General features: G+C 46.5%; 1 protein-coding gene across 4 annotated transcripts in view; it reads right to left on the bottom strand.

Annotated features, from left to right (window-relative positions):
- kif6 (kinesin family member 6) overlaps positions 1 to 26,355 on the bottom strand; it is a 489,217-nt gene that overhangs the window by 84,166 nt on the left and 378,696 nt on the right. For all 4 annotated transcript variants that reach the window (XM_067985160.1, XM_067985162.1, XM_067985163.1 and 1 more), the window contains exon 17: positions 2,153 to 2,237. In XM_067985160.1, coding sequence (XP_067841261.1) covers positions 2,153 to 2,237 — 85 coding nt within the window. The remainder of the gene's footprint in view (positions 1 to 2,152; positions 2,238 to 26,355) is intronic.

Here is a 26,355-nt window from a genome sequence, read left to right as displayed (position 1 = left end):
AAAGTGATAAGGGCAATGATAAACATTAGAATCAAGGATCAGTAAGATTTGATCATTATGTATTTATAGTCTATTCCATGTGAGGAGTAGTTTATGTAAAAAATATTTTCTTCCTGGTATCTTCAGGTCACCAACCAACTGTGGCTGTCCTGATAACAGGCCTCCATCATTGCTACTCTAAATCAATGACTCTCAGATGTAGTCAACAGTGGCCCAGGTTCTCCATCCCCCCAATTGTCTCAGCATCCTTCTAGGGAACCACTTAGGCTCTGCTCATTTACTCCCCCTAGCAACGTGGCTGAAAGTGGGGTGTCTGGTGTAGAGTGGTTTAAAAACAAAAACACTGTTATTAGTTTTGAACCCACTGGATCCCAGCCTCACTGGAGGAGTGGATGCATTTTTCACAGCACTGCATGCCGTCTGAGAAACAGGTTCAGGCGGTAGGTGGTGTGGGAACATAAAGCTGCAGTGTCCTCAGGTCACCAACTATGAAAGTGTCAGTCTCAGCTGGGGAGAAGGAGGGCTAGTCCGGTAAACGAAAGAATTTAAAAAAAATAATAATTGGCAGAATTGCAATAATAATAATTGCCAATTAAAGAATGCCATTAATTTAAGATGAAGTACAGGATTGTAAATTCTATGTAATTCTCCCACCTTCTTACTTGATTGTTTGGTACTCTTTTTTCTTGCAGGGGCTATAGATTACATTGACTCTAAGGGACTCAAGGGATATGGGGATCGGGCGGGAAAGTGGAGCTGAGGCCAAGATCAGCCATGATCTTATTGAATGGCGGAGCAGGCTCGAGGAGCCATGTGGCTTACTCCTGCTCCTATTTCTTATATCCTTATTCTAAAGCACAGAAACAGGCCATTCAGCCCAACTGGTCTACGTTGGCCTGTATGCTCCACACGAGCTTCCTCCCTCTCTACTTCATCTACCCCTATCAGCATACCCTTCTATTCCTTTCTCCTTCGTGTGCTTATCTGGCTTCCCCTTAAATACATCTATGCTATTTGTTTCAGCTACTCCTTGTGTTAGCCCGTTCCACTTCTTACCACTCTTTGGGTAAAGAAGTTTCTCCTGAATTCCCTATTGAATTTATTGGTGGCCATCTTATATTTATGACCTCTAGTTTTGGACTCCCCCACAAGTGGAAACGTTTCTCTACGTCTACCCTATCGAAGCTTTTCATTACCTTAAAGACCTCTATCAAGTCACCCCTCAGTCTTCTCTTTTCTAGAGCAAATAGCCCCAGCCTGTTTAGTCTTTCCTGATACGTATATCCTCTCAGTTCTAATATCATCCTTGTGAATCTTTTTTGTGCCTTCTCCAATGCCGCAATATCTTTTTTATTACATGGAGACCAGAAATGTGCACAGTACTCCTTGTGGTCTAACTAAGGTTCAATAAAAGCTTAACATAACTTCTCTGCTTTTCAATTCTATCCCACTAGCAATGAACCCCAGTGCTTAGTTTGCCCTTTTAATGGTCTTATTAACCAGCGTCGCTACTTTTAGTGATTTGTGCATCTGTACCCCGAGATCCCTCTGCTCCTCTACCCCATTTAGATGCTTATTATCCAAGCAATATGTGGCCTCCTTATTCTATCACCTCGCACTTACCTATATTGAAATTCATTTGCCAATTACACGCCATTCTGCGAGTTTATTAATGTCTTCTTGCATTTTAGCACATTCTTCCTTTGTATTAATTACACACCCCAATTTCGCGTCGTCTGCAAATTTTGAAATTGTACTTCTGATTCCCAAGTCCAAATCGATGATGTAAATTGTGAATTAGTGGTCCCAGCACCGATCCTTGTGGAAAACCACTTCCCACCTTTTGCCAGTCTGACTAGCTACCCTTAATCCCTACTCTCTGTTTTCTGTTTTGTAGCCAGCTTGCTATCCATTCTGATATCTATCCCCTGACTCCACATGCTCTGACCTTAGTCCTGAGTCTACTATGTGGTACCTTAGCAAAGGCCTTTCGAAAATCCAAATATACTACATCTACTGCATTACCCTTGTCTACTATTTCTATTGCTTCTTCAAAGAATTCAATAAGATTGGTTAAGCATGAAATCCGTCTTGACTACTCTATTATATTTTCATTTTACAAGAATAAATTAAATAACGTAAGGTCACCAACCTCTTTTTCTCTTCCTCAATTTTCTCTCGAAGTTCATCTTCTAAGTGGTCTGGTTCAGTGACATCTACTGGCTCGCTGGTCACACCTGGCGAGATATTGTATGAGGGAATATTGAAGTGTAGCATAAAGCAGCATTTACTCTACTGAAATCCCTTTGCAGCAGCAGAAGTTTATTTGCTGTAAGCACACGGGGTCTCAGCCATGCTGTCAGGGTTCCCCATCAGGATGAGAAAAAAGTTAGCAGTATTGGCAGAAGCCAATAACAGAAGGTCATCATCTGTTATCTTGGGGTAGGAATTCCTCTAGTCGCTATGTGTAGTGATATCACACGTGTATGTGTGGAAACTCCTGGCAAAATCATAAGTGGGTTCTTTTAGAATGTGATACTAATTTTGCTGAAAACAGCAATCAGAGGAGATCGTCCTTTTGTGTTTTTGTAATGTCGCTAACGCACAGCAACTAGAGGAAACTCTCTCACAGTGTCAGCTACGCCTCAGTGGTAGCACTCTCGCCTCTGAGTCAGAAATTTGTGGGTTCAAGCCCCACTCCAGGGACTTGAGCAGATAATCTAAGCTGACACTTCTGTGCAATACTGAGAGAGTGCTGCACCGTCGAAGGTGTTGTATTTTGGATGTGACGCTAAACCGAGGCTCCATCTGCCTTCTCAGGTGGACGTTAAAGATCTCAAGGCATGATTTGAAGAAGAGCAAGGTAATTCTTCCCGGTGTCCTGGCCAATATTTATCCTTCAACCAACACTTAAAACAGGTGATCTGGTGATTTATTCATTGCTGCTTGCTGTGTGTAAATTGGCTGCGTTTCCTACATTACAACAGTGACTATGCTTCAGAAAGTATTTAATTGGCTGTAAAGCGCTTTGGGACGTCCTGCGGTCATAAAAGGTGCTATATAAATGCAAATCTTTCTTTCTGTTTATAATAACAATGCAACTAGAAGAAATCTTCCCTCTGTTAACAATGTTGCTAAGACAAAGGAAATCATCCCCTTTGGTTGAGGATGGGTGCAGTGCAGCATGTTATAGAAGGGGTAGAAAAAGAAATATAGCTAACATACAAATAAAAAGTCCATATTAGAGGAGAGTGAAGGAAAAAGGTAACGTAGTTTGCATTTAAGAAGTTTCTCTTCCACGCTCGTGTTCCCTTTAAAGAATTATTTAAAGAAACAGAAGTTGCAAAAGAGCAGCAACTCGATCTCCACTCTAATTTTACAATTAACATTTTGAACCCTCCTAAAGTTCTGATAATTCCGTGACTGAGTTAAAGCGATAGCAGCTCATTTTTGTTTAGACAGCAAAACAAATGGTGTCATGGTTACTTAGAAGTTCAAATGTTTGCATTCTGTATGTCACTAATTCTGAGCATGGAGACAGCAACTATAATCTGCCTGGACAACATAACCCCACATGGTATTTTTATTTTGGGCAATTGTAGGCAATTAAGGCTCTCGCTGCTAAAGTGTGCATATTTTATTAATTGTTTCCATCCATCTATAACTCCCATCAGATGTTAATATGGCTGGGGTTTCAAAAGGAAAAAAACAGAGAACTCTTTTAAACCGATTTTGTAATGCTATATTGCACGTGTTGTGGTTTGCACTTGATGGTTTAAGGGAATCACATGCAACTGCTTGAATCACTTTAAAATACTTATGCATATGCCTCCTTCTTCCCAGTTTACAGTATATTTTACTTCATAAGAGTCTGTTTCTGAGTCTTTCCATCTCTCCCTTCACGTTTACTTTCACAGCCTGCCAGTGTTGCTGTTCTCTCTCTTAGCCCATTAGTCTCCATTAAGCAAATTTCTGTCTCTCCCAGCTTGTATTTCCCCTTATCCTTAGTCTCTTCCAGCTTACTTCTCCCTATTCCTCTGATTCTCTCTGGCCGCCTTTAGGCATCGTCACGCCTACTTGGTCTCTTCCTTTGTTTGACAATCTGCTTGTTCAGATGACACCTCTCTGTTATGAGCACTAACCTGCAAAAACATGAACCAAGAGCCAACACAACACAGAGCAGAATATATAACAAGACCAGAGTTGAGTAAGCAGAATATAGACTTGGACCAGGGTCAAGTCAGCCGAATATACAAAGGACAGTTCTGAAGAAGGATCACATCCAAAATGTGAACTTGTCTTTCTCCTTCAGTAGTTAACTGACTTGTCGTTCATTTCCAGCATATTCTGTTTTTTAATTTCAAATTCCCTGCATTTGTAGATTTTATCTTCGTCTGTTCATTTGAGAACAGTGATTTATGGAAAATACCCATCTCTCCAGACTAATGCAACTCATTGGGTTGGAAATTTAGTGCCATCTTATGGGCAGTTCTGTGCTCTGGGCTCATGCCTACAGGGAACCATGTTGAGGTGTACAAATTCATCCATGTCTGTGAAGCCTTTGGTCCAAGCCGCCTGTGCCGGCTGTTACTTTCCTCTATTTTAAACCGGTTAATGCCTGCATTAGCAGCTCAAAACTGGGCATCCATGAGGCACTGTGGGCCATCAGCAGCAGCAGAATTGTATTCCAGCACAATCTGTAACCTCATGGCCCGGCATATTCCTCACTCTACCATTACCAACAAGCCAGGGGATCAACCCTGGTTCAATGAGGAGTGTAGAAGAGCATGCCAGGAGCAGCACCAGGCATACCTAAAAATGAGGTGCCAACCTGATGAAGTAAAACTCAGGACTGCATGCATGCTAAACAGTGGAAGCAACATGCTATAGACAGAGCTAAGCGATTCCACAACCAACGGATCAAATCAAAGCTCTGCAGTCCTGCCACATCCAGTCGTGAATGGTGGTGGATAATTAAACAACTAACGGGAGGAGGAGGCTCTGCAAACATCCCCATCCTCAACGATGGCGGAGTCCAGCACGTGAGTGCAAAAGACAAGGCTGAAGCGTTTGCAACCATCTTCAGCCAGAAGTGCTGAGTGGATGATCCATCTCGGCTGCCTCCCGATATTTCCACCATCACAGAAGCCAGTCTTCAGCCAATTCGATTCACTCCACGTGATATCAAGAAATGGCTGAGTGCACTGGATACAGCAAAGGCTATGGGCCCCAACAACATTCCGGCTGTAGTGCTGAAGGCTTGTGCTCCAGAACTAGCTGCGCCTCTAGCCAAGCTGTTCCAGTACAGCTACAACACTGGCATCTACCCGACAATGTGGAAAATTGCCCAGGTATGTCCTGTCCACAAAAAACAGGACAAATCCAATCCGGCCAATTACCGCCCCATCAGTCTACTCTCAATCATCAGCAAAGTGATGGAAGGTGTCATCGACAGTGCTATCAAGCGGCACTTACTCACCAATAACCTGCTCACCGATGCTCAGTTTGGGTTCTGCCAGGACCACTCGGCTCCAGACCTCATTACAGCCTTGGTTCAAACATGGACAAAAGAGCTGAATTCCAGAGGTCAGGTGAGAGTGACTGCCCTTGACATCAAGGCAGCATTTGACCGAGTGTGGCACCAAGGAGCCCTAGTAAATGGGAATCTGGGGGAAAACTCTCCAGTGGTTGGAGTCATACCTAGCGCAAAGGAAGATGGTAGTGGTTGTTGGTGGCCAATCATCTCAGCCCCAGGACATTACTGCAGGAGTTCCTCAAGGCAGTGTCTTAGGCCCAACAATCTCAACTGCTTCATCAATGACCTTCCCTCCATCATAAGGTCAGAAATGGGGATGTTCGCTGATGATTGCACAGTGTTCAGTTCCATTCGCAAGCCCTCAGATAATGAAGCAGTCCAAGCCTGCATGCTGCAAGACCTGGACAACATCCAGGCTTGGGCTCATAAGTGACAAGTAACATTCACGCCACACAAGAGCCAGGCAATGACCATCTCCAACAAGAGAGAGTCTAACCACCTCCCCTTGACATTCAATGGCATTACCATCGCCGAATCCCCCACCATCAACATCCTGGGGGTCACCATTGACCAGAAACTTAACTTGACCAGCCATATAAATACTGTGGCTACAAGAGCAGGTCAGAGGCTGGGTATTCTGCGGCGATTGACTCACCTCCTGACTCCCAAAGCCTTTCCACCATCTACAAGGTACAAGTCAGGAGTGTGATGGAATACTCTTCACTTGCCTGGATGAGTGCAGCTCCAACAACACTCAAGAAGCTTGACACCATCCAGGACAAAGCAGCCCACTTGATTGGCACCCCATCCACCACCCTAAACATTCGCTCCCTTCACCACCGACGCACAGTGCTGCAGTACCATCCACAGGATGCACTGCAGCAACTCGCTAAGGCTTCTTCGACAGCACCTCCCAAACCCTTGACCTCTACCACCTAGAAGGACAAGAGCAGCAGGTACATGGGAACAACACCACCTGCACGTTCCCCTCCAAGTCACACACCATCCCGACTTGAAAATATATCGCCGTTCCTTCATCATCGCTGGGTCAAAATCCTGGAACTCCCTTCCTAACAGCACTGTGGGAGAACCTTCACTACACGGACTGCAGCGGTTCAAGAAGGCGGCTCACCACCACCTTCTCAAGGGCAATTAGGGATGGGCAATAAATGCTGGCCTCGCCAGCGACGCCCACATCCCATGAACGAATCATATTTTAAAAAATTCAAATTGTACAGACAGGGATTTATTCAACCACTAAAAATAATGATCAGAGGAAATTAAACCCATTGCCGGTTTATTTTCAATTCATTTTGCATCCTAATGTGCATCATCCAGATATTGAAAAGGTGTCTGCTTTACATTCACACTATCTGGTGAAAGACTTTACGCATGAGATAGACATTTACTAATGAAAATTGCACACATCAACAGTCAAAGAATACTTAAAACAGGCCACATTTATTGCCCATCCCTAGTTTCCCTGAGAAGTTGGTGTTGTGGGCTTTCTCCTTGAGCTGCTGCAGTTCTTGCGATGATAAGTGCTCCCATAATGGTGTTAGCTAGGGCATTCAAGGATATTAACTCAGCGACGATGAAGGAATGGCGATACATGACTTTCAGACAGTGTGTACCTTGGACTTGATGGTGTTATTACCGTTGATACAGCTGCTAGCATCAAGTGTAGTAATGGCCCTAATGCTGATTCAAATAGCTGAATACTGATCAGGAGCAGCAGCTTGTGCTACCTTGCTCCCTCCCAACCCAAGGGCACCGAGCCCTATCGTAGCCCCTTTATTGCGGTATTCACTGAAGTTATCAGGGATTGAACCTGGTCTGTCAGGCTCGTAACACATTGGGCCGTTTGAGAAAATGGCACAGCTTGTTTTGACAGACAATAACCCTATTAGGTATATTAGGGAGAGACCAAGCCATTCAATTCAAATACAAACATCCTGTGGGTTTTATGTGAATTTATATTTCATTAGCAGCTCTGTTTCAGTTTCAGAGAAAAAAATTCAAATTTTTTTGGTGCAGCAGTTATAACTGTTTTCCTTCTATGTAATTCCATCAACTCCAATAACTGATTCAAGTACACTAATGCTATCAACCCCAATAACTGATTCAAATACACTAATGCTATCAACCCCAATAACTGATTCAAGTACACTAATGCTATCAACCCCAATAACTGATTCAAGTACACTAATGCTATCAACCCCAATAACTGATTCAAGTACACTAATGCTATCAACCCCAATAACTGATTCAAGTACACTAATGCTATCAACCCCAATAACTGCACTAATGGGGAAGAACATGTATTTATATAGCACCTTGAGGACATTCCAAAACATTTCCCAGCCACTGAATTACTTTTGGAGGCAAACATGATAACTAATGTACAAAGAATGAGGTCCAATAAACAGGAAATAAGATAACTGACTATTTAATGGGGATAATTTTAACTTCTGATGGCGGTTCAAAACAGACGATATCGGATGAGCTGCCCGTTACGCACCCTGCCCGATACTGCTTTCCATTGAAGTCAGTGGAAATGCAAATCGGGAGAGGTGTGTAATGGGCGGTTGATCTGATATCGCCCTGCCGCCAAAAGTTAAAATGACTCCTAATCTGATTTATTGGTGTTGATTGAGGGTTGAAGGTTAGACCAGAGAACGTCCTGCTATTCTTTGAATAGTGCTGTGGGAATTTTTTATATTCACCTGAGCAGACAGAACAGGGCCTTGATTTCGCATCTCATCTAAGAGATGACACCTCTTACAAAGCAACACTGAAGTATCAACCTTGAATATGTACTCAAGGCCTGGATTAGAACTTCAAGCTATAACCATCATGACTTAGAGACAAGAGTGCTACTGCTGAGCCACGTTAACAAAAGATACTGATTCAAATAGTCTAATACTATCAACCCCACTAACTGACCTGATACTGATTCATGTAGCCGAATATAATCAACCCCAATAACTGCCTGACACTATTTTAAATAGCCTAATATTATCTGTCGTATACTAAAAATGTCCTAGAATTTCATTCTATGTCTAAAAATTATGTGTGGTTGCAGATTCCTGTAGGTGGTGCTGTCCGTGTAACATTATGTGTTCCATTGACTTAAGGTGCAGCCCACCTAACGTTACATGACCATCAATCAACTCATCTGAAGTCTTTTCGGTGAAATTGCAGTGTGATTACTAATGTTGTCCACTGGATGGCAATGCAGCAATCAAATCCTTAGAGAACAGTGAACATGTTGGTGAAGTTCATTCAGTGTCTTTGAGGCACAAAAACCATAAGCAACACAAACAAATCCCAGGCACCACACTGTACAGGCAGGGAGGATGAAGTTTTCACCTCAAGCACACTTTCAAAATAATGGTTGCCCAAACAGCATTTTGCTCAAACGTCGGCAGAGATGTGGGATGACCGTAAACCTAAAGTGCAAAAGCACTCTTATGTCCCCTAGGTTTACTATTTTTACTAATGATCTAGATGTAGGTGTTTGGGGGCATGATCTGCAAATTTGCAGATGATACCAAGATTTGTGTGAGTGTTGGGACTGTAGACGATGCTTGATTGCTTCAGGCGGATCTTGATGTGTTGGGGGATTGGGCTTGTGAGTGGCAAATGATGTTTAATTTGGAAAAATGCAGTGTTATGCATGTGGGCAGGGCAAATGCTCAACATGCGTACACCTTTCAGGGAAAAGCATTAAAACAGGTGGAGAAAGAAAGAGATCTGGGCGTTCTAGTGCAATGCCGTGAAGTGATAGCTAGAGAGAATAGGGTGTTGGGGTGAATTCATAGGACAATCATAAGACAAAGCATATTATTTTGTCCTTGTACAAGACCTTGGTCAGGCCTCAGTTGGAATACTGTGTCCAGTTTTCGTCCCCTCACGTGGTGGATGATATTGAGCCTTTGGAAAGGGTGCAGAGGAGGGCCGCTAGACTAAATCCCAGTTTAAAGTATCTTAATTATCAAGATAGGCTAAAAGAGCTGGGATTCTACACTTCAGAGAAGCGTAGACATGGGGTGATCTGATCGAGGTTTATAAGATGATGAAGGGAATAGATAGTGTTCGAGTTGACAGTTTGTTCCAATTAAATAGGTTAGGGGCTGGGGTCACAATTTTAAACTGTATAAGGTCAGATCGAGGTTAGATGTCAGGAGGTGGTTCTTTTCCCAGAGAATAGTGGACCTCTGGAACAGGCTGCCAGCTTGAGCAGTGGATTTGCTGAATTCCTTCAGGCGAGAGCACTGTTTCTGGCTGGGACGGAGATCACCTCGTACAAAAGATAGGTACTGCATTGAATTCAGGTTCAGAGTCATCTCCTGGACTAGTTTCGTTGACCAAAGGGATCGGAAAGGAATTTTCCGTATATATTTCCCAGACTTTTCCCCCCTCAAATTGGTCTGGGTTTTTATCTGTTTTTTTGCCTCTCCCAGGTGATCACATGGTTTTGAGTGAGGTAGGGAGTGTATATCTTGGTATCACAATTGTGTGAGGGGGCTGGATGGACCAGAGGGTCTTTTCCTGTCCGTCATTGTTCGTATGCTGGACTTAAATCAAGGAGACAAACTACTTTATTGTAACTCGGCTTCTACAAAGAGAAATAATTTGCGATCTTTGCTGCGATCGATTGGGCCATGACCCTGGAACCAGTAAGTAACCCCGTCTCAATGAGCTCCTCCAACCTCTCTGAGAAGCAAGGGGGGGCATCTGACCCCTTTATTCACCACAGTTAATGATTAGAGCCTTGAACCCATTTAACTCAACCCCTCGACGAGAAATATCAAGACCAGATGGCAAATCCAGAAATTATTGCATTAAGCCATAACAACAACACCTTGCATTTATATAGCACCTTTAACGTGGTAAAACGTCCCAAGGCGCTTCACAGGAGCGATTATCAGACAAAATTTGACACCGAGCCACATATGGAGATATTAGGACAGGTTTCCAAAAGCTTGATCAAAGAGGTAGGTTTAAGGAGAGACTGAAAGGAGGAGAGAGAGGTTGAGAGGTTTAGGGAGGGAATTCCAGAGCTTAGGGCCTAGGTAGCTGAAGGCACGGCTGCCAATGGTGGAGCGATTAAAATCGGGGAAGCGCAAGAGGCCAGAATTGGAGGAGCGCAGAGATCTCGGAGGGTTGTAGGGTTGGAGGAGGTTACAGAGATAGGAAGGGGCGAGGCCATGGAGGGATTTGAAAACAAGGATGAGAATTTTAAAATCGAGGCGTTGCTGGACCAGAAACCACAAACCCACAACGATCAGGCCCAACCCCAATGAGCAGAAAATCCAGAATGGGACCACAAACCCTTCTCCAAATAAGCATCAGACCCACCTCACCATCCACCCACTGGAAATCCCCCTGACCCCACATCTGAGCAGAGAGTAAAATCCACCACGCCCATGGGGCAGAAATGTCATCAACATGCTTCAACACCACATTGTACTCCCCCTTTACTGCGCAGAAATGTCATGCTACCCTTCTGCATTTGGCCTACCCTTCCCCCAGTGATCAAAGATATGTGGAAGGGCTCCCACCAACTAACACTTGGCACCACCCCCCGCACTGAGAAGAAGTACAATGATCCACACCGCCTCCCCCCCGCACTGAGCAGAAATACAATGATCCACACCTGGCCCCTGCACTGAGCAGAAATACAATGATCCACATCTCTCCCCCCGCACTGAGCAGAAATACAATGATCCACATTTCTCCCCCTGCACTGAGCAGAAATACAGTGATCCACACTTCCCCCCCCCGCACTGAGCAGAAATACAGTGATCCACACTTCCCCCCCCCGCACTGAGCAGAAATACAGTGATCCACACTTCCCCCCCCCCCCGCACTGAGCAGAAATACAATGATCCACACCTGCCCCCTGCACTGAGCAGAAATACAATGATCCACATTTCTCCCCCTGCACTGAGCAGAAATACAGTGATCCACACTTCCCCCCCCGCACTGAGCAGAAATACAGTGATCCACACTTCCCCCTCCCCCCCCCCCCCCCCCCCCCGCACTGAGCAGAAATACAATGATGCACATCTCTCCCCCGCACTGAGCAGAAATACAATGATCCACATCTCTCCCCCGCACTGAGCAGAAATACAATGATGCACATCTCTCCCCCGCACTGAGCAGAAATACAATGATGCACATCTCTCCCCCGCACTGAGCAGAAATACAATGATGCACATCTCTCCCCCGCACTGAGCAGAAATACAATGATGCACATCTCTCCCCCGCACTGAGCAGAAATACAATGATGCACATCTCTCCCCCACACTGAGCAGAAATACAATGATCCACACCGCCCCCCCACACTGAGCAGAAATACAATGATCCACACCTGCCCCCTGCACTGAGCAGAAATACAATGATCCACATTTCTCCCCCTGCACTGAGCAGAAATACAGTGATCCACACTTCCCCCCCCCGCACTGAGCAGAAATACAGTGATCCACACTTCCCCCCCCGCACTGAGCAGAAATACAGTGATCCACACTTCCCCCCCCCCCCCGCACTGAGCAGAAATACAATGATGCACATCTCTCCCCCGCACTGAGCAGAAATACAATGATGCACATCTCTCCCCCGCACTGAGCAGAAATACAATGATGCACATCTCTCCCCCGCACTGAGCAGAAATACAATGATCCACACCGCCCCCCCACACTGAGCAAAAATACAATGATCCACACCTCCCCCCGACACTGAGCAGAAATACAATGATCCACACCGCCCCCCCACACTGAGCAGAAATACAATGATCCACACCTCCCCCCCACACTGAGCAGATATACAATGATCCACACCTCCCCCCCACACTGAGCAGAAATACAATGATCCACACCTCCCCCCACACTGAGCAGAAATACAATGATCCATACCTCCCCCCGACACTGAGCAGAAATACAATGATCCACACCGCCCCCCCACACTGAGCAGATATACAATGATCCACACCTCCCCTCCCCCACACTGAGCAGAAATACAATGATCCACACCTCCCCCCCACACTGAGCAGATATACAATGATCCACACCTCCCCTCCCCCACACTGAGCAGAAATACAATGATCCACACCTCCCCTCCCCCACACTGAGCAGAAATACAATGATCCACACCGCCCCCCCACACTGAGCAAAAATACAATGATCCACACCTCCCCTCCCCCACACTGAGCAGAAATACAATGATCCACACCTCCCCCCCACACTGAGCAGATATACAATGATCCACACCTCCCCTCCCCCACACTGAGCAGAAATACAATGATCCACACCTCCCCCCCACACTGAGCAAAAATACAATGATCCATACCGCCCCCCCACACTGAGCAGAAATACAATGATCCACACCTCCCCTCCCCCACACTGAGCAGAAATACAATGATCCACACCGCCCCCCCACACTGAGCAAAAATACAATGATCCACACCGCCCCCCCACACTGAGCAAAAATACAATGATCCATACCTCCCCCCTGCACTGAGCAGAAATACAATGATCCACACCTCCCCTCCCCCACACTGAGCAGAAATACAATGATCCACACCTCCCCCCTGCACTGAGCAGAAATACAATGATCCATACCTCCCCCCCCCGCACTGAGCAGAAATACAATGATCCATACCTCCCCCCCGCACTGAGCAGAAATACAATGATCCACACCGCCCCCCCACACTGAGCAGAAATACAATGATCCATACCTCCCCCCCGCACTGAGCAGAAATACAATGATCCACACCTCCCCCCCACACTGAGCAGAAATACAATGATCCATACCTCCCCCCCGCACTGAGCAGAAATACAATGATCCATACCTCCCCCCCGCACTGAGCAGATATACAATGATCCACACCTCCCCCCCCCGCACTGAGCAGAAATACAATGATCCACACCTCCCCCCCCGCACTGAGCAGAAATACAATGATCCACACCTCCATCCCCCCCCCCGCACTGAGCAGAAATACAATGATCCACACCTCCCCCCCTGCACTGAGCAGAAATACAATGATCCATACCTCCCCCCTGCACTGAGCAGAAATACAATGATCCATACCTCCCCCCACACACTGAGCAGAAATACAATGATCCATACCTCCCCCCCACACTGAGCAGAAATACAATGATCCACACCTCCCCCCCCCGCACTGAGCAGAAATACAATGATCCATACCTCCCCCCTGCACTGAGCACATATACAATGATCCGCACCTCCATCCCCCCCGCAGCACTGAGCAGCACCCCTCCTACAATGACCATCATTTTGGTGATCACAGTGGTGATGATCCACCCCGATCAGACCTGCGCCGTACCCGGCAGGAAGATCTCTGATAGCCTGGCGCTACTCAGGGATACGATTGCCTACGTACAGGACAGGGGGGTGAACACCTGCCTGATCAGCCTGGACCAGGAGAAGGCCTTTGACAGAATATCCCACACGTACATGATGGACGTGCTCTCCAAAATGGGGTTTGGGGAGGGAATCCGCAATTGGATCCAACTGCTCTACACAAACATCAGTAGCGCAGTTTCAATCAACGGGTGGGAATCAGAAAGCTTTCCGATCAAATCTGGAGTCAGGCAGGGCTGTCCTCTCTCCTCTGTCTTGTTCGTGTGTTGCATCGAACCCTTTGCCGAGTCCATCAGGAGGGATGCGGGCGTAAGAGGGGTGACGATCCCAGGCAGCGGAGGCACTCAGGTCAAGGCCTCCCTGTACATGGATGACGTCGCCGTCTTTTGCTCGGATCAGCTCTCGGTCCGCAGATTGATGAGCATCTGCGACCAGTTCGAACTGGCCTCGGGGGCCAGGGTAAATCGTAGCAAGAGCGAGGCCATGTTCTTTGGGAACTGGACCGACCGATCCTTTGTCCCCTTCACCGTCAGGTCGGATTACCTGAAGGTGCTGGAGATCTGGTTCGGGGGGGCCGGGGCGTGCACCAAAAACTGGGAGGAGCGTATTTCCAAGGTTAAGCAGAAACTGGGACTGTGGGATCGACAATCCCTCTCGATCGTGGGCAAGAACCTGGTCATCAGGTGCGAGGTGCTCTCGGTGTTGCTGTACGTGGCGCAGGTCTGGCCCATACCTCGCTCCTGCGCCGCAACAGTCACCCGAGCCATCTTCCGCTTTGTCTGGAGATCAAAAATGGACCGTGTCCGCAGGGTCACGATGTACAAATCTCCAGAGAAAGGGGGGAAAGGCGTGCCCAACGTGGCCCTCATCCTGATGGCCACCTTTGTGTGCGGCTGCATCAAGCTGTGCATAGACCCTCGGTACGCAAACACAAAGTGTCACTACGTGCTGAGGTTCTCCCTGTCCCCGGTGTTGAGAAGGATGGGCCTGGCCATGCTGCCACGGAACGCTCCGTCCAGTTGGACCGTTCCGCCCCACCTGTCCTTCGTGGAAAGGTTTGTGCAGGAAAACACCTTTGACCACAAGGCGATCAGCAAGTGGTCCGCACGTAACGTCCTCGAGACCCTGCGGGAAAAGGAGATGGTGGATCCTATCGGTTGGTTCCCCGAGCAGACTGTCAATGTCATTTGGCAGAACGCCTCATCGCCAGAGCTTTCAAACAAGCACCAAGATCTAACTTGGCTGGTGGTGAGAAGGGCCCTTCCCGTCAGATCCTTCATGCACTCCCGGGCTCTCAACGCCACTGCGCGCTGCCCCAGAGGAGGCTGCGGTGGAGACGAGACCGTCACCCATCTCCTTCTGGAATGTGCCTTTGCAAAGAAGGTCTGGAGAGAGATGCAGTGGTATCTGTCCAGGTTCGTCCCGAGCAGTTCCGTAACACAGGTTTCTGTGCTCTACGGGCTGTTCCCGGGGACGCACACTGAGACGGACATCAGCTGCTGCTGGAAGACCATCAACTCGGTGAAAGACGCCCTTTGGTCTGCCCGAAACTTGCTGGTCTTCCAGTACAAGGAGCTGTCCTCGACCGAGTGTTGCAGACTGGCACATTCCAAGGTCCAGGACTACGTGCTGAGGGACGCACTGAGGATGGGTGCGGCCGCTGCAAAGGCTCTGTGGGGAAAGGCAACCGTTTAGAGCCTTCCCGCCATTGTAAACCGAGGGGCTGCAATCAGGGAAAACCCCCCTCGGGCAGAATGTAAAATTCAAATTGCTGTAATGTACCTGTAATGAATCTGAAATGGACCTGAAATGAATCTGTAAGCAATAATCTGTGTTGAGTATGATGCAATGAGACACCCTAGAGTGTCATGAACTGTAATTATGTCCAATGTGTTCATTGAACTGTACTTGACGTAACCTGCAAATTGTATAATCTGTATTGTGTACGTTTGGAATATGATATGACAACTGTATTGTATGTACTGCTGCAAATTTTATGAATAAAGTATATTTTTTGGGAAAAAAAATCATTTTGGTGATCACAGTCCACCCATCTCAACTGAGCATATTTCCTCACTGACCATCACTTAGATGTCTGGAGCCCATAGCTCTCAGCCAAACAACCTCCTTCACCCATTGAGCACCATTTCGGTGATTAGAACCCAGCCCCTTCAACTGAACGCATCTCTCCGCCGCTCCCACTGAGCATCATTTAACCGATTGGAGCCAACCACTTTTCTTCATCCTTCTCCTCCTCATCTACCCCTCCCTCCTCTCCCGCTTTCCCTCCACCCTCTCCTCTCTCCCTCCCCCACCCCCATACTCTCCCTTGCCTCATTTCCCTTCTGCTAGTCTCCCACTCCCTTCTCTCTTCTCCTCCCTGGCTCCATCTTCCCCTCTACCCATGCTACCCTCCTCTCCCCCCTCCCCATACTCCCTTCCTCTCCCCCACCCCCTTCCTCTCCTCCCTTGCAATTTCCTCTGCTTTCCCTACCCCACCCCCGCCCTCCTCCAGCCCTTCCTACACCCTCCCATTTGCCTCCTTATCTCCTTCCCCTTCTTGGTCCAATTCTGTTATCTCTCATCCTCCAAGCCTTCTTGACCTGAATACTGCACTTGGTCTTGATTCACCGTATAATGCCGAGGGAGATCAACTAGTACAATAAATTTTGCGAGGCCCTGCACCACTGGTGAGGTCTCGCACGTAGCCAGCACGTCGGAATGTTCCCTCTATTACGCCGATGATTTACTGGTTTGCGTTTGCTACATGCGAGGTTCCACTCACAGCGCATGGTCTTGCTAAAATTCACCCTATATCCGGAATCAGCTTATTTCTCTTGCACGACTTTATTTTAGTTTATCTATGAGTTAATTGTAAGTAACACTTTTATATATTCACACACAGCTGCTGTAACTGTGCTGTTACAATCGGCCTGGTGAAGGCACTGCTCATAATCATTCATCACCCGAGCATATTACAACTGCATTGCAGTATGGCACATGTCAAAGTTAAACATCCGGAACTGTGCTTCACAGCACAGTAGAGCAGAATGTATGATTCTGAACCACAATTATCAGGACAGGGTCATCTAACATATTTCAGTTGGTTATCAGTCCGTCCAGTCACACAGTTATCTCTCCTGATAACCCCTATGTTGGCTGATAATGTTGAATTTTGTTCCAAATTGCAGGCAGTTTTGTGCTATGAACTCAAGCTCGCTAAGAACTGGGCTGAGACTTGTCCTAAACTTATTTCACGTATTTGTGCTTTTCAACACATATTACTTTTCTCTGATTACGCCTCTGTGAAGCGCCCTAGGACATTTTTCTATGTTTAAGGTGACATATTAGTGCAAGTAAGAAGTCTGGGGGGAGGTTTCAATACAAAGTATCCCCCTCCCACACCCCAAGCAGACATTAAAAAAGAGTAACACGACTTCTGCATGATAGGAAATACTTATGTTTCAGTTAGATCATGGAGATTCACCACTCTGTCTACATTCACGCCCAGAGACGCTCTGATGATCTATGACATGGCGGTGCCTTGTGTACTTTCTAGGGAGGCGTCCGTCAGTTGCACAAACAGCAGCACTTCAGACTGATTTGGAGCATAAAACAGGGAAGGCCAGGCACCTTCTGTCAGATAAACAGAGTTACGCTGGAATGTATGTGAGGAGACAAGAGGACCCAAAATGATGGGTCTCCATTGGACTTGAAAATAAATAACTAGAACGGAGATACATCCTCGAATGTAGGAGGCATGTTACTGTGTTTTTAAAAAGCTGGGTGATGCAGTAAGTTAAGTAACCGGTCTTTCATCTCTGGGACCTGGGTTCCAATTTAGCCCGAACTGATGGGATGAAAATATAATCAAGTGGCTGTGAGGATTCTGTGTGAACTGAACTTTTGCAGTATCAATCCAGGTCCGAGTGGGCACAGAACTTCCTCTAATTCAACATTAATTCAACAGAGACTTGAGCACGTAAACCAGGCTGACACCACAGTGCACTACTGAAGGAGCACTACATTGTCGGTGGAGCCTTCTTTTGGATGAGACATTAAACCGAAGCCCCGTCTGTCCCTTCAGTAAAAGATCTCATGGCACTATTCTAAGTAGAGCAGGGGAGTTCTCCTCGGTATTCTGGCTAATATTTATCCTTCAACCAACATCATTAAAACAGATTATCTGGTTATTATCTCATTGCTGTTGTATGCAAAATGGCTGCCACGTCCTTCATTACAACAGCAACTACACTTTAAAAGTGCTTCATTTGCTGTAAAGTACTTTGGGACATCCTATAGTCATGAAAGGTGCTATATAAATGCAAGTTTTTTCTTATTACTAATTGGTGCTTAGTTGGTTGTGAACATTTGAGTAGATGCTCTTAGGGATGAAATGGAGAAAAAACTGCCTGATAAACAAGCAATTTTATTTACAGCATGCTGATATGGAGCTTCCTGGGCCTCCAAAAGCCTCGGGCTCAGTTTTAAGTGTGCCCTACTCTACACTCCTGCATCCACCTGTGCTCCCCATTTGCGCCCAGGTGCGCTGCTCCTGAGTCTGTTTGTGCTTCATCTCCCCCATCCATTCCCTGACTCACAGGGCCTTGCACAAGTCACACACTCTGCTCACTCCAGTCTCAAAGGATCCAATGAGGCATTCCTCAACTGATGGGGAATGCTGTGGGAGATTCACAAGCTCACCTAAGTTAATCTTGATCACTCACAGGAGGAAGAACCAAGTAGATTAACAGAAATGGATTATTTATCCCAACCATTCATCAAGCATTACCAATATGAGTGCAGACAAAAACCGTCTTTGAACTGGATCGGGTAAAATCCAAATGCATGTGTATAGTAAATCTTCTGTGACTTTTATTTAGATGTACAGAGTGCTAACAACCTTTGTTTATTAAACCTGCAGAAACATGAGCTGCAAGGATATAATAAATGAGTTAGAGTTGCATAATATGTAACATAATGCATTGTGACGGGGATACATAACTTGTGAGCCTAAAGGGGGAGTGAATTATGTGGCCTGATTTCAACAGTGAATTATTTTGCAAGCTCCGCTGACCCGAGTTATTTATTATGTACTTCAAAATCAGCAAAATCTGGAACTTCAACAAGAGGAGTTCAATCCTTTAAAAAGGGGTTATAACATCCTTTTTATAGAGATGAGAGGCTCGATTTTCGGACCTCTGAGCCGGCGAGTTCATGGCGGGGGGGCTCCGAAAATTAGGGATTCCCGGGGCGGGTCTGGAGCCCGGCTCCAACCCGCCCACTTCCGTATTCCTCAGTGACGCGCTTAGATGTGCGCGCAGCCCCTGCATGCGGGACTCCCACCGGCAATTAAAGCTGGCGGGATCCCACTTAAACCAATTATTTACATAGTTCAGGTCGTTTGCAGATCTGATTGACATAATATTTCAGGAGGGGTGGGATTTTCAACTCAACTGAGACTGTTTCCCATACTGGGGGAAACACTCCCAGCTGAAATGGACATGTTGCAGCCACCAGCCTGTGGCAGCTGCAAAGGTCCATTTGACAAGTGGGGGGTGGGGGGAGACCCTCACTCATTGCAGGAGGCCACTCTGTCACTTTGGACAAAGTTTGGCCTCCACCACCCTCCTCCTAACAATAAAATTCAACAACTTGGAACCTCAACCCCAGTGTGCAGACACATTTGTCGACCTTGTGGACCCCCTCAAACATACATCTTCCAGATGCGGGCCGCCATAGCTGCAGTCATGACCTCCTCGGAGGACGAACAGCATCACCAGCCTCGCCGACCACGCCGTCCACCTCTGACACGTGGAGCTCCACAACACAGTGCTGTGACACATCCACCTGCACAGCAGAAGGGAGCGCAACCGCAGAGAGAGATGCGTCGCAGAGGGCACTACCCTCGCCACAGGGTCCACAGACCGAGGCTCAGCATCCTGGACCTCTCTGAGCAGCAGTGCACACGGAGGCTCAGAGTCACTCGACATGTAGTCGTGGACATCTGCAGCCTCCTTCATGCCGAGCTGCTCCCGGCTGGCCCGAGGACCATCTTCTTACCTGTCGCTGTTAAAGCCACCACTGCCCCCAACAACTTCTCCTCCACATGCCACTGGGGACATCGCCGACGTCTCCCAGTCATCTGCACAAAAGAGCCCTGCAAATACACCTACACCCACTCTGCAGTGACACAATGGGTGGCATCAGTTGTGGGTCTTCAGAGTGATCCTCAGGAAAGGGCATTATTGCACAAACCAGACGTGCAAAGACGTGGCAGTAGTGGTGACAATATAATATGTAATGTGAGTTGATCAGAAATCAAGTATAAATAAAAACCATGACAAACCCTCAAACACCCTTGTGCATCCCCTTCATGCTCACAACATGTTTGCCTTATGCTTCCTACTACACATATGTGATGCATGCCCTGTGGCTGCAGCACAGGTAGTGGCAGGTTGAGTGAGGCTGACCGTGAAAGAGATGCATGAGAGGGTGAGTATGAGACGGAGCCATGAGATTGTATGAGGATTGGGTTGAGTGGTAGTGGTGGGATGAGTACTCGTGAGGTGAGTAAGTGCAGGTAAGATGAGGATGAGCTTTGAGTGGGTGTGAGGAGTGATGTGATACAGTAGTGTTGGCAGTGCAGAAGGAGATGTGGGGTGGGGGCGGTGATGTGGCAGACGGAGTGTAGGGGAATGAGTAAGTGTACTCATTTCGGCTGACCTACTTGGGTCATTGAAGCGCCTCCTGCATGATATGTTGGTGGTGCAGGTGACCTCCTCTGCCACCTCGAGCCAGGCCTTTGTGGTGGCAGAGACAGGCCACTTCCTCCTGCCCGCCGGGGAGAAGATCTCTGTCCTCCTCCTCCTCACCCCATCCAGTAGGACCTGGAGTGAGGCATCATTAAACCTGGGAGCAGCCTTCCCACTGGGCTGCTCCATGCTGCAATTTTGGCTCCTTTTTGCAGCATCAGTTAGTGGAGGACTGCCCTTTTAAATAGGGCTCCTCCAGCTGACAGCCTATGATGCAGCTATGCAGTCCACCCGCTGCGCAGTTTTCCAGCGCGAAACCCGGAAGCCAAGATAAGTGCCTTCAATTAGGCTGCGATCGCGTGCGGAGCACCCCGAATTCACTGGGCGCGTTACCCACGTGCCCAGTCGACCCCCCACTGCCAACCCGCCTTCCTCCTAATATCGAGCCCGAGCAGTTAATCAGAGGGTGGCTGTCAGAGACAACAAAGAATCCTATTCAGAAGAGAAGCAAAGAGAGAAATGGTGAAGGACTGGCGATGAAGGCACAAGCATGGCATAATGGGTTATATATTTTCCTTCATTTGCTAATGTTAGTGAACAAGTTGGTGTGAGAATAAAGTGGGGAAACTTGCTTTACACTCATATTGACTTATTCACTAACCTATGTGACCAGAAGGAAACCTACCACAATGTTTTTTGAAAGCTGGCAAGTTGCTTTGATTTCTAGTTCTAACAACGGTCCTCCTGAAATGTTAAACTGTCTTTTCTCTTCTCGGATACTGTTGCACCTGCTGTCTATTTCTAACATTTTCCGTTTTAATTTAAGGTTTCCCACATTTGCAGTTTGTTTACTTTTTTTTTACCTGAGTTGTTTCATTTTTTCAGTTTGGCCAAAGTTAAAATTTAATTTGGTTAGGGACCAAGTGGAATTTTCCATTCCTTGTGTAAATGGTGGGTATTACCACTTTAAATCATTCAGTTTGAATTAGCTTTGAACTTGCGGTCATTGTGACATGAAGGACGATGGGGCTGAGGGCAGCTACAAGATCTGGTTACACGTTCTGCTTCACTTCACTGCTCTCCAGACAACCCTTTAGCTTGATGAGTTTTACAGGAAAGTTTTGTCTAAGTCCCCCCTTTTTTTTAAAAAAAGAAAACTTTTACAAATTCAAATCCTGCCAAGTTCAAATCAGATGAGGAGATAGCGGAAAATCTGGGAAGCAAAACCTGAGCTTTGGGAATGCAATCTTGGCAAGAATGACAAGCAATAACAGTCTCTCTCTAAGCAAGTTGAAACTGTTAGTGCTATATAGCAACACAGTCTTTCTTATATTGAATCTGAAAAGTAATGTCTGGTGAAACGGTTTTTCAGGTCAGGCACCATAATGGAATTGCATGGTCTGCGAAAAGCCGGAGGAACAGACGCAGTAAATCAGGTTAACAGTGAAGTGGAAAGGAATCGCTGAATGCAAATGTTTACCTTTAGATTGCACATGCTCATTAAGATGAGAGCTGAGAGCCAAAAACTGGGAGCTTTGTCTAAAATTTTGAGAAGCCAACTGCAGTTTTGAATCGTTCCTACTACCAAATCAGGAGTGGCTAGGGTCAGACACTTGCTAGGCTCTCGGCCACAATGGGCCCGTCATCACACTTTGACCCAGACAGGAGGGCAGCATACTCTGAGGTAGCAGGCTGGCTGAGGCAGTGCAGCACTGCACTTGTAGAAATACATGGAAGTTGCAACATGGAAGCAGGCCATTTTGCTCAACCAGTCCATGTGGGCACGCGAGCAAATAGTTCTAATCACATTTTCCCACCGTATTCCCAGATCCCTTCAACGCCTTTTCCTTCATCCACTTATCCAATCTAATCTTGAATGCTGACATAGTTTCTGCCTCAACCACTAACCCTGGAAGTGAATTCCACAGCCTCATAGCTGTGTGAAGAGTTTCTCCTGTCCTCTGTTCTAAACCCCTTACATTTGAATCTTGTATCTGGCACCTTGTTTTTGACCCCTGAACTACTGGAAACAGTCTAGTTCTATCTACCCTGTCATAAACTTTCATAATTTTAAACACTTCTATCATATTGCCCCACAATCTGAGTCGTTCTAACAAAAAAAGAAACCATTATTCAAGTCTTTCTTCATGTTTGTATTTCCTCAGCTTCCTAGTTAATCTGCATTGTACTCTCTCTGAAGTCTCAATATCCTTCTTATAGTGTGGAGCCCAGTGCTACACACAGTACTCTAATTGAGGCCTTATTAAGGTTTTATATAGGCTCCTCATTACCTCAGGGCTTTTATATTCTATACTTCTTCGGTTAAAACCTAGAATTCTATTAGCTTTTTTTTATAGCCTCATCAGCCTGAGGTGCTGCCTTTAATGTTCTACCCCCCAAGTTCCTCTGCTCTTTTAGAGCACCAAGCCTACTTCCATTCAGTTAATGCTGTTTTTTTACCAAAATGCATTACCTCACACTTAATGACATTGAATTGTGTCTGCCACTTTTTAGACCATTCCCCCATCTTATCAGTATCCCTTTGCAGTTTCCTTTGGTCTTCTAAAGAATTAACTACACCTCCTATTTTGGTATCACCTGCAAGTTTTGACACCATTCCCTCTAGGCCTATAATCAAATCATTGATATAGACAGTGAACAAAAGTGGCCCCAGATCTAAACCTTGTGGGACACCACCACCCACATCCAACCATTCTGAAAAGCTGCCTTTAACTCCTACCCTGTTTACTCTGTTGTACAGTAGCTGGAGAAGCCAAACCACTTCTCAGCTAACCTGTTACATGCAGCAGTAACCAGGGAGTTCAATCTAGGTCGGAAGAAAAACCAGCAAAGAGCTCCTTCTATCAGATGGCCATGAATTAGCACTAGTATGGCGACACAAAGATGCTCAAGGTGCTACCATAGCTGGAGCAAGGGGCATGGTGCCAGGGAGAGCTGCAAGTTGTCAGTGGGGGAGAACGAAGAAGATGAAAACATTCTTCAATCGCCAGTTTTGCCATTGCACAGCCTCTCAGAATGACACCATCAAAGTATCGTCAATTGTTAATAAATTCTACCCATTTCTCTGGACTCCCTGAGAACTGCATGAAGGTTACCAGTCTTTCACAAGAATGGAGATAAACTCCTCACGCTTATGGGTTATCAGGTTGGCATGCTTTTCCACATCTATGCTTAACTTCAAGCTGAAGGAAGGTACAAAGGAAGCATTTGATCTAAAGCACTGTCATGTGGAACTTGTGGGAGCCAGGTCCAAATACACTGGTTCCACATGATAGCTCTTTAAAATGAGCCCATCCTTTACAACTTCATCTTGGATTAAGCTTGGATTAGGACCAATGATACCAATCAGTTTAGCTGACAGATGCCAACATTATTTCACACATACGCCAATCTGATTGCCATATGTGTGAAATGTTTTGGCACCTGTCAACTAAACTGATTAGTATCTCCTTTTGGGAAGAGTGACAGAAGTCTGGTTTATTCAAATTCCTTCCTGCTTTATGCTGCACTCAGAGGGTTTCTGAAGCTGAACCGGGGTGCATGCTGAAACCAGTAACAGGCATACTGTGAGTGCACCTCAAACCAGAAGCTTCACTGAGCACAGGCACCAGGGGCCTGATCCTAATCAGTGCTCCACTGTTGGTGATCCAATTCTAACTGAATGAGAAACATCAGTTTCAGAAAGCTGAGTGATGACTGGAATCCAGCCACAGAGCTGTTGGGGGCAGGTATAGTTACAGTGCTCCTGCTCATGCTGGATAGCTGGCTAAGTCAACAAAGGTGACGAGCTAATACACTTAGGGTGATAAACCAACAGCAACAAATAAATTAAACGGGGGTGTGACAGATTTGAGATCTGCCTTGTTTTTAATCAGGAAAAACTCTGTGAGGTGCTTTCTGGACCCCGTTGTGCAGGTGCAGGGTGATTGGAAAATTTGGCAAGATGGCACCCGCCCAATGTTTTACACCTGCTGGCAATTTTCAGGCTGACTGCATTTTTGTGCTTGTGAAGATTTTGTGCTGTAGCCTCATTAAGGCCCTAGATTAATTGTAAAAATATTTAAATCAGTACCTGTTGCACTTACCCAGCTTTTATGTTAGGAATGCCTTTTTTGCCTTCAAAGCTCATTTTCAAAGGTTATAAGGGAGGGGCCAGTTATCAGTTCTATTGGGACTATAATGCATCATGTAGCAGGTGCACCAGTATCACAGAGAGCTGGTCTAATGCCATTTTGCAAGGTTAGCTCATTTCCATATTTAGAAAATGTGTCCTACATACACTGACTCAAGCGCAGAGAGCATGCTTGGTGCAATGGACAGGATTTCCTATAACCCAGCTCCCTTTAAAGGGCTGTTGGAAAATTTTAGAAGTATGTGAAAGGGCAAAAATCAAAAGGTTGAATATTTTTCTGCTTGTATATGAGGAGAGAAGTGACAGCAAGGGAAAGCAAACCCAATATAGAGGCATGAAATAAAATCTGTGGGTAAGTGGTGGGGTGGCACAGCACATGACCCTGCTGATAGCTGATGAAGTGAATGTGCTGCTGCATGAGGTGGATGCAAGGAGAGTTGCCCTGTTTAGCACTCAAGACAGTAAGCGCCATGCATGGCAGGTTATGGTGGCCAGATTCAATGCTGTGTACAGTATCTGCAGGACCCAGGAACAAATGAGGGAGAAGATGGATAACCTTAATGATCCTGTCAAACTAAGACTACTAAAAAGTACTATGTACCAGGTATATGGTTCAAGTATGCATTTCACAAAGGGTTACCTGTCAACCATTTCCTGCTCGCCCAAGACAAGCCAGAGTGGGAAGAGAGGAGGGTGTGTAGGGCTGGAGGATATCACATATATTTGGCGAAGCAAGGCAATGAAAGAATTTGTGGACAAAGATAAGGAATTTGAAATCAATGCACTAAAAAATGGGGAACCAGTGGAAGCTGGTTGGACAGGGGTGATAGATCACCAGGGCTTAGTGCAGGATAGGATCCAGCTGATGGAATGCTGATTGATTTGGAATTTTTGTAGAGTGGAATTTTGAAGGCCAGCAGGATAATTATTAGAGAAGTCAGTCCATATGTGACAAAGGCATGGATGAGAGAGTCAGCAGCTGTGTAGGTGAGGTAGGAAAGAAGTTTCTGTCTGGCTTCAGCAGAGAGCTGCTGTAGCAAGTTAATTGGTTAGCTAGATTCAATTGGTCCCTGAAGGTGGGGCAGGCCTGACTCATCTGAGTCTCAACTGTAGAAATACAGGGGCCTGTCAGTGCGGACAGCACGGTGTGAGGACAACACAGTGTGCTGAGAGTTCGGTACGTGTGGGAGTTTGGTGAAGTGGGGGAAGGAGGTGCTGCTTTGCCTTGCTTTTCCTGCAGAGCGGTAGTGGACCTGAGAGCGGTGAGCGGCGGTAAAGAGCGAGACCAGAGCGGGGATAAAAACAGCGCAGAGAGAGCAAGAGTTCAGTCGGTGAGCGGCGGGAGAGAGCGAGACCAGAGCGGAGATATAAACAGCGCGGAGAGAGCGAGAGTCCAGTCGGTGAGCGGCGGGAGAGAGCGAGACCAGAGCGGGGATATAAACAGCGCGGAGAGAGCGAGAGTTCAGTCGGTGAGCGGCGGGAGAGAGCGAGACCAGAGCGGAGATATAAACAGCGCGGAGAGA

The sequence above is a fragment of the Heptranchias perlo genome, chromosome 5 (assembly GCF_035084215.1).
Source record: "Heptranchias perlo isolate sHepPer1 chromosome 5, sHepPer1.hap1, whole genome shotgun sequence".
Classification (NCBI taxonomy): Eukaryota; Metazoa; Chordata; class Chondrichthyes; order Hexanchiformes; family Hexanchidae; genus Heptranchias; species Heptranchias perlo.
Note: the sequence above shows the minus strand (reverse complement) of the source record. Positions and strands in the feature narration are given on the sequence as shown.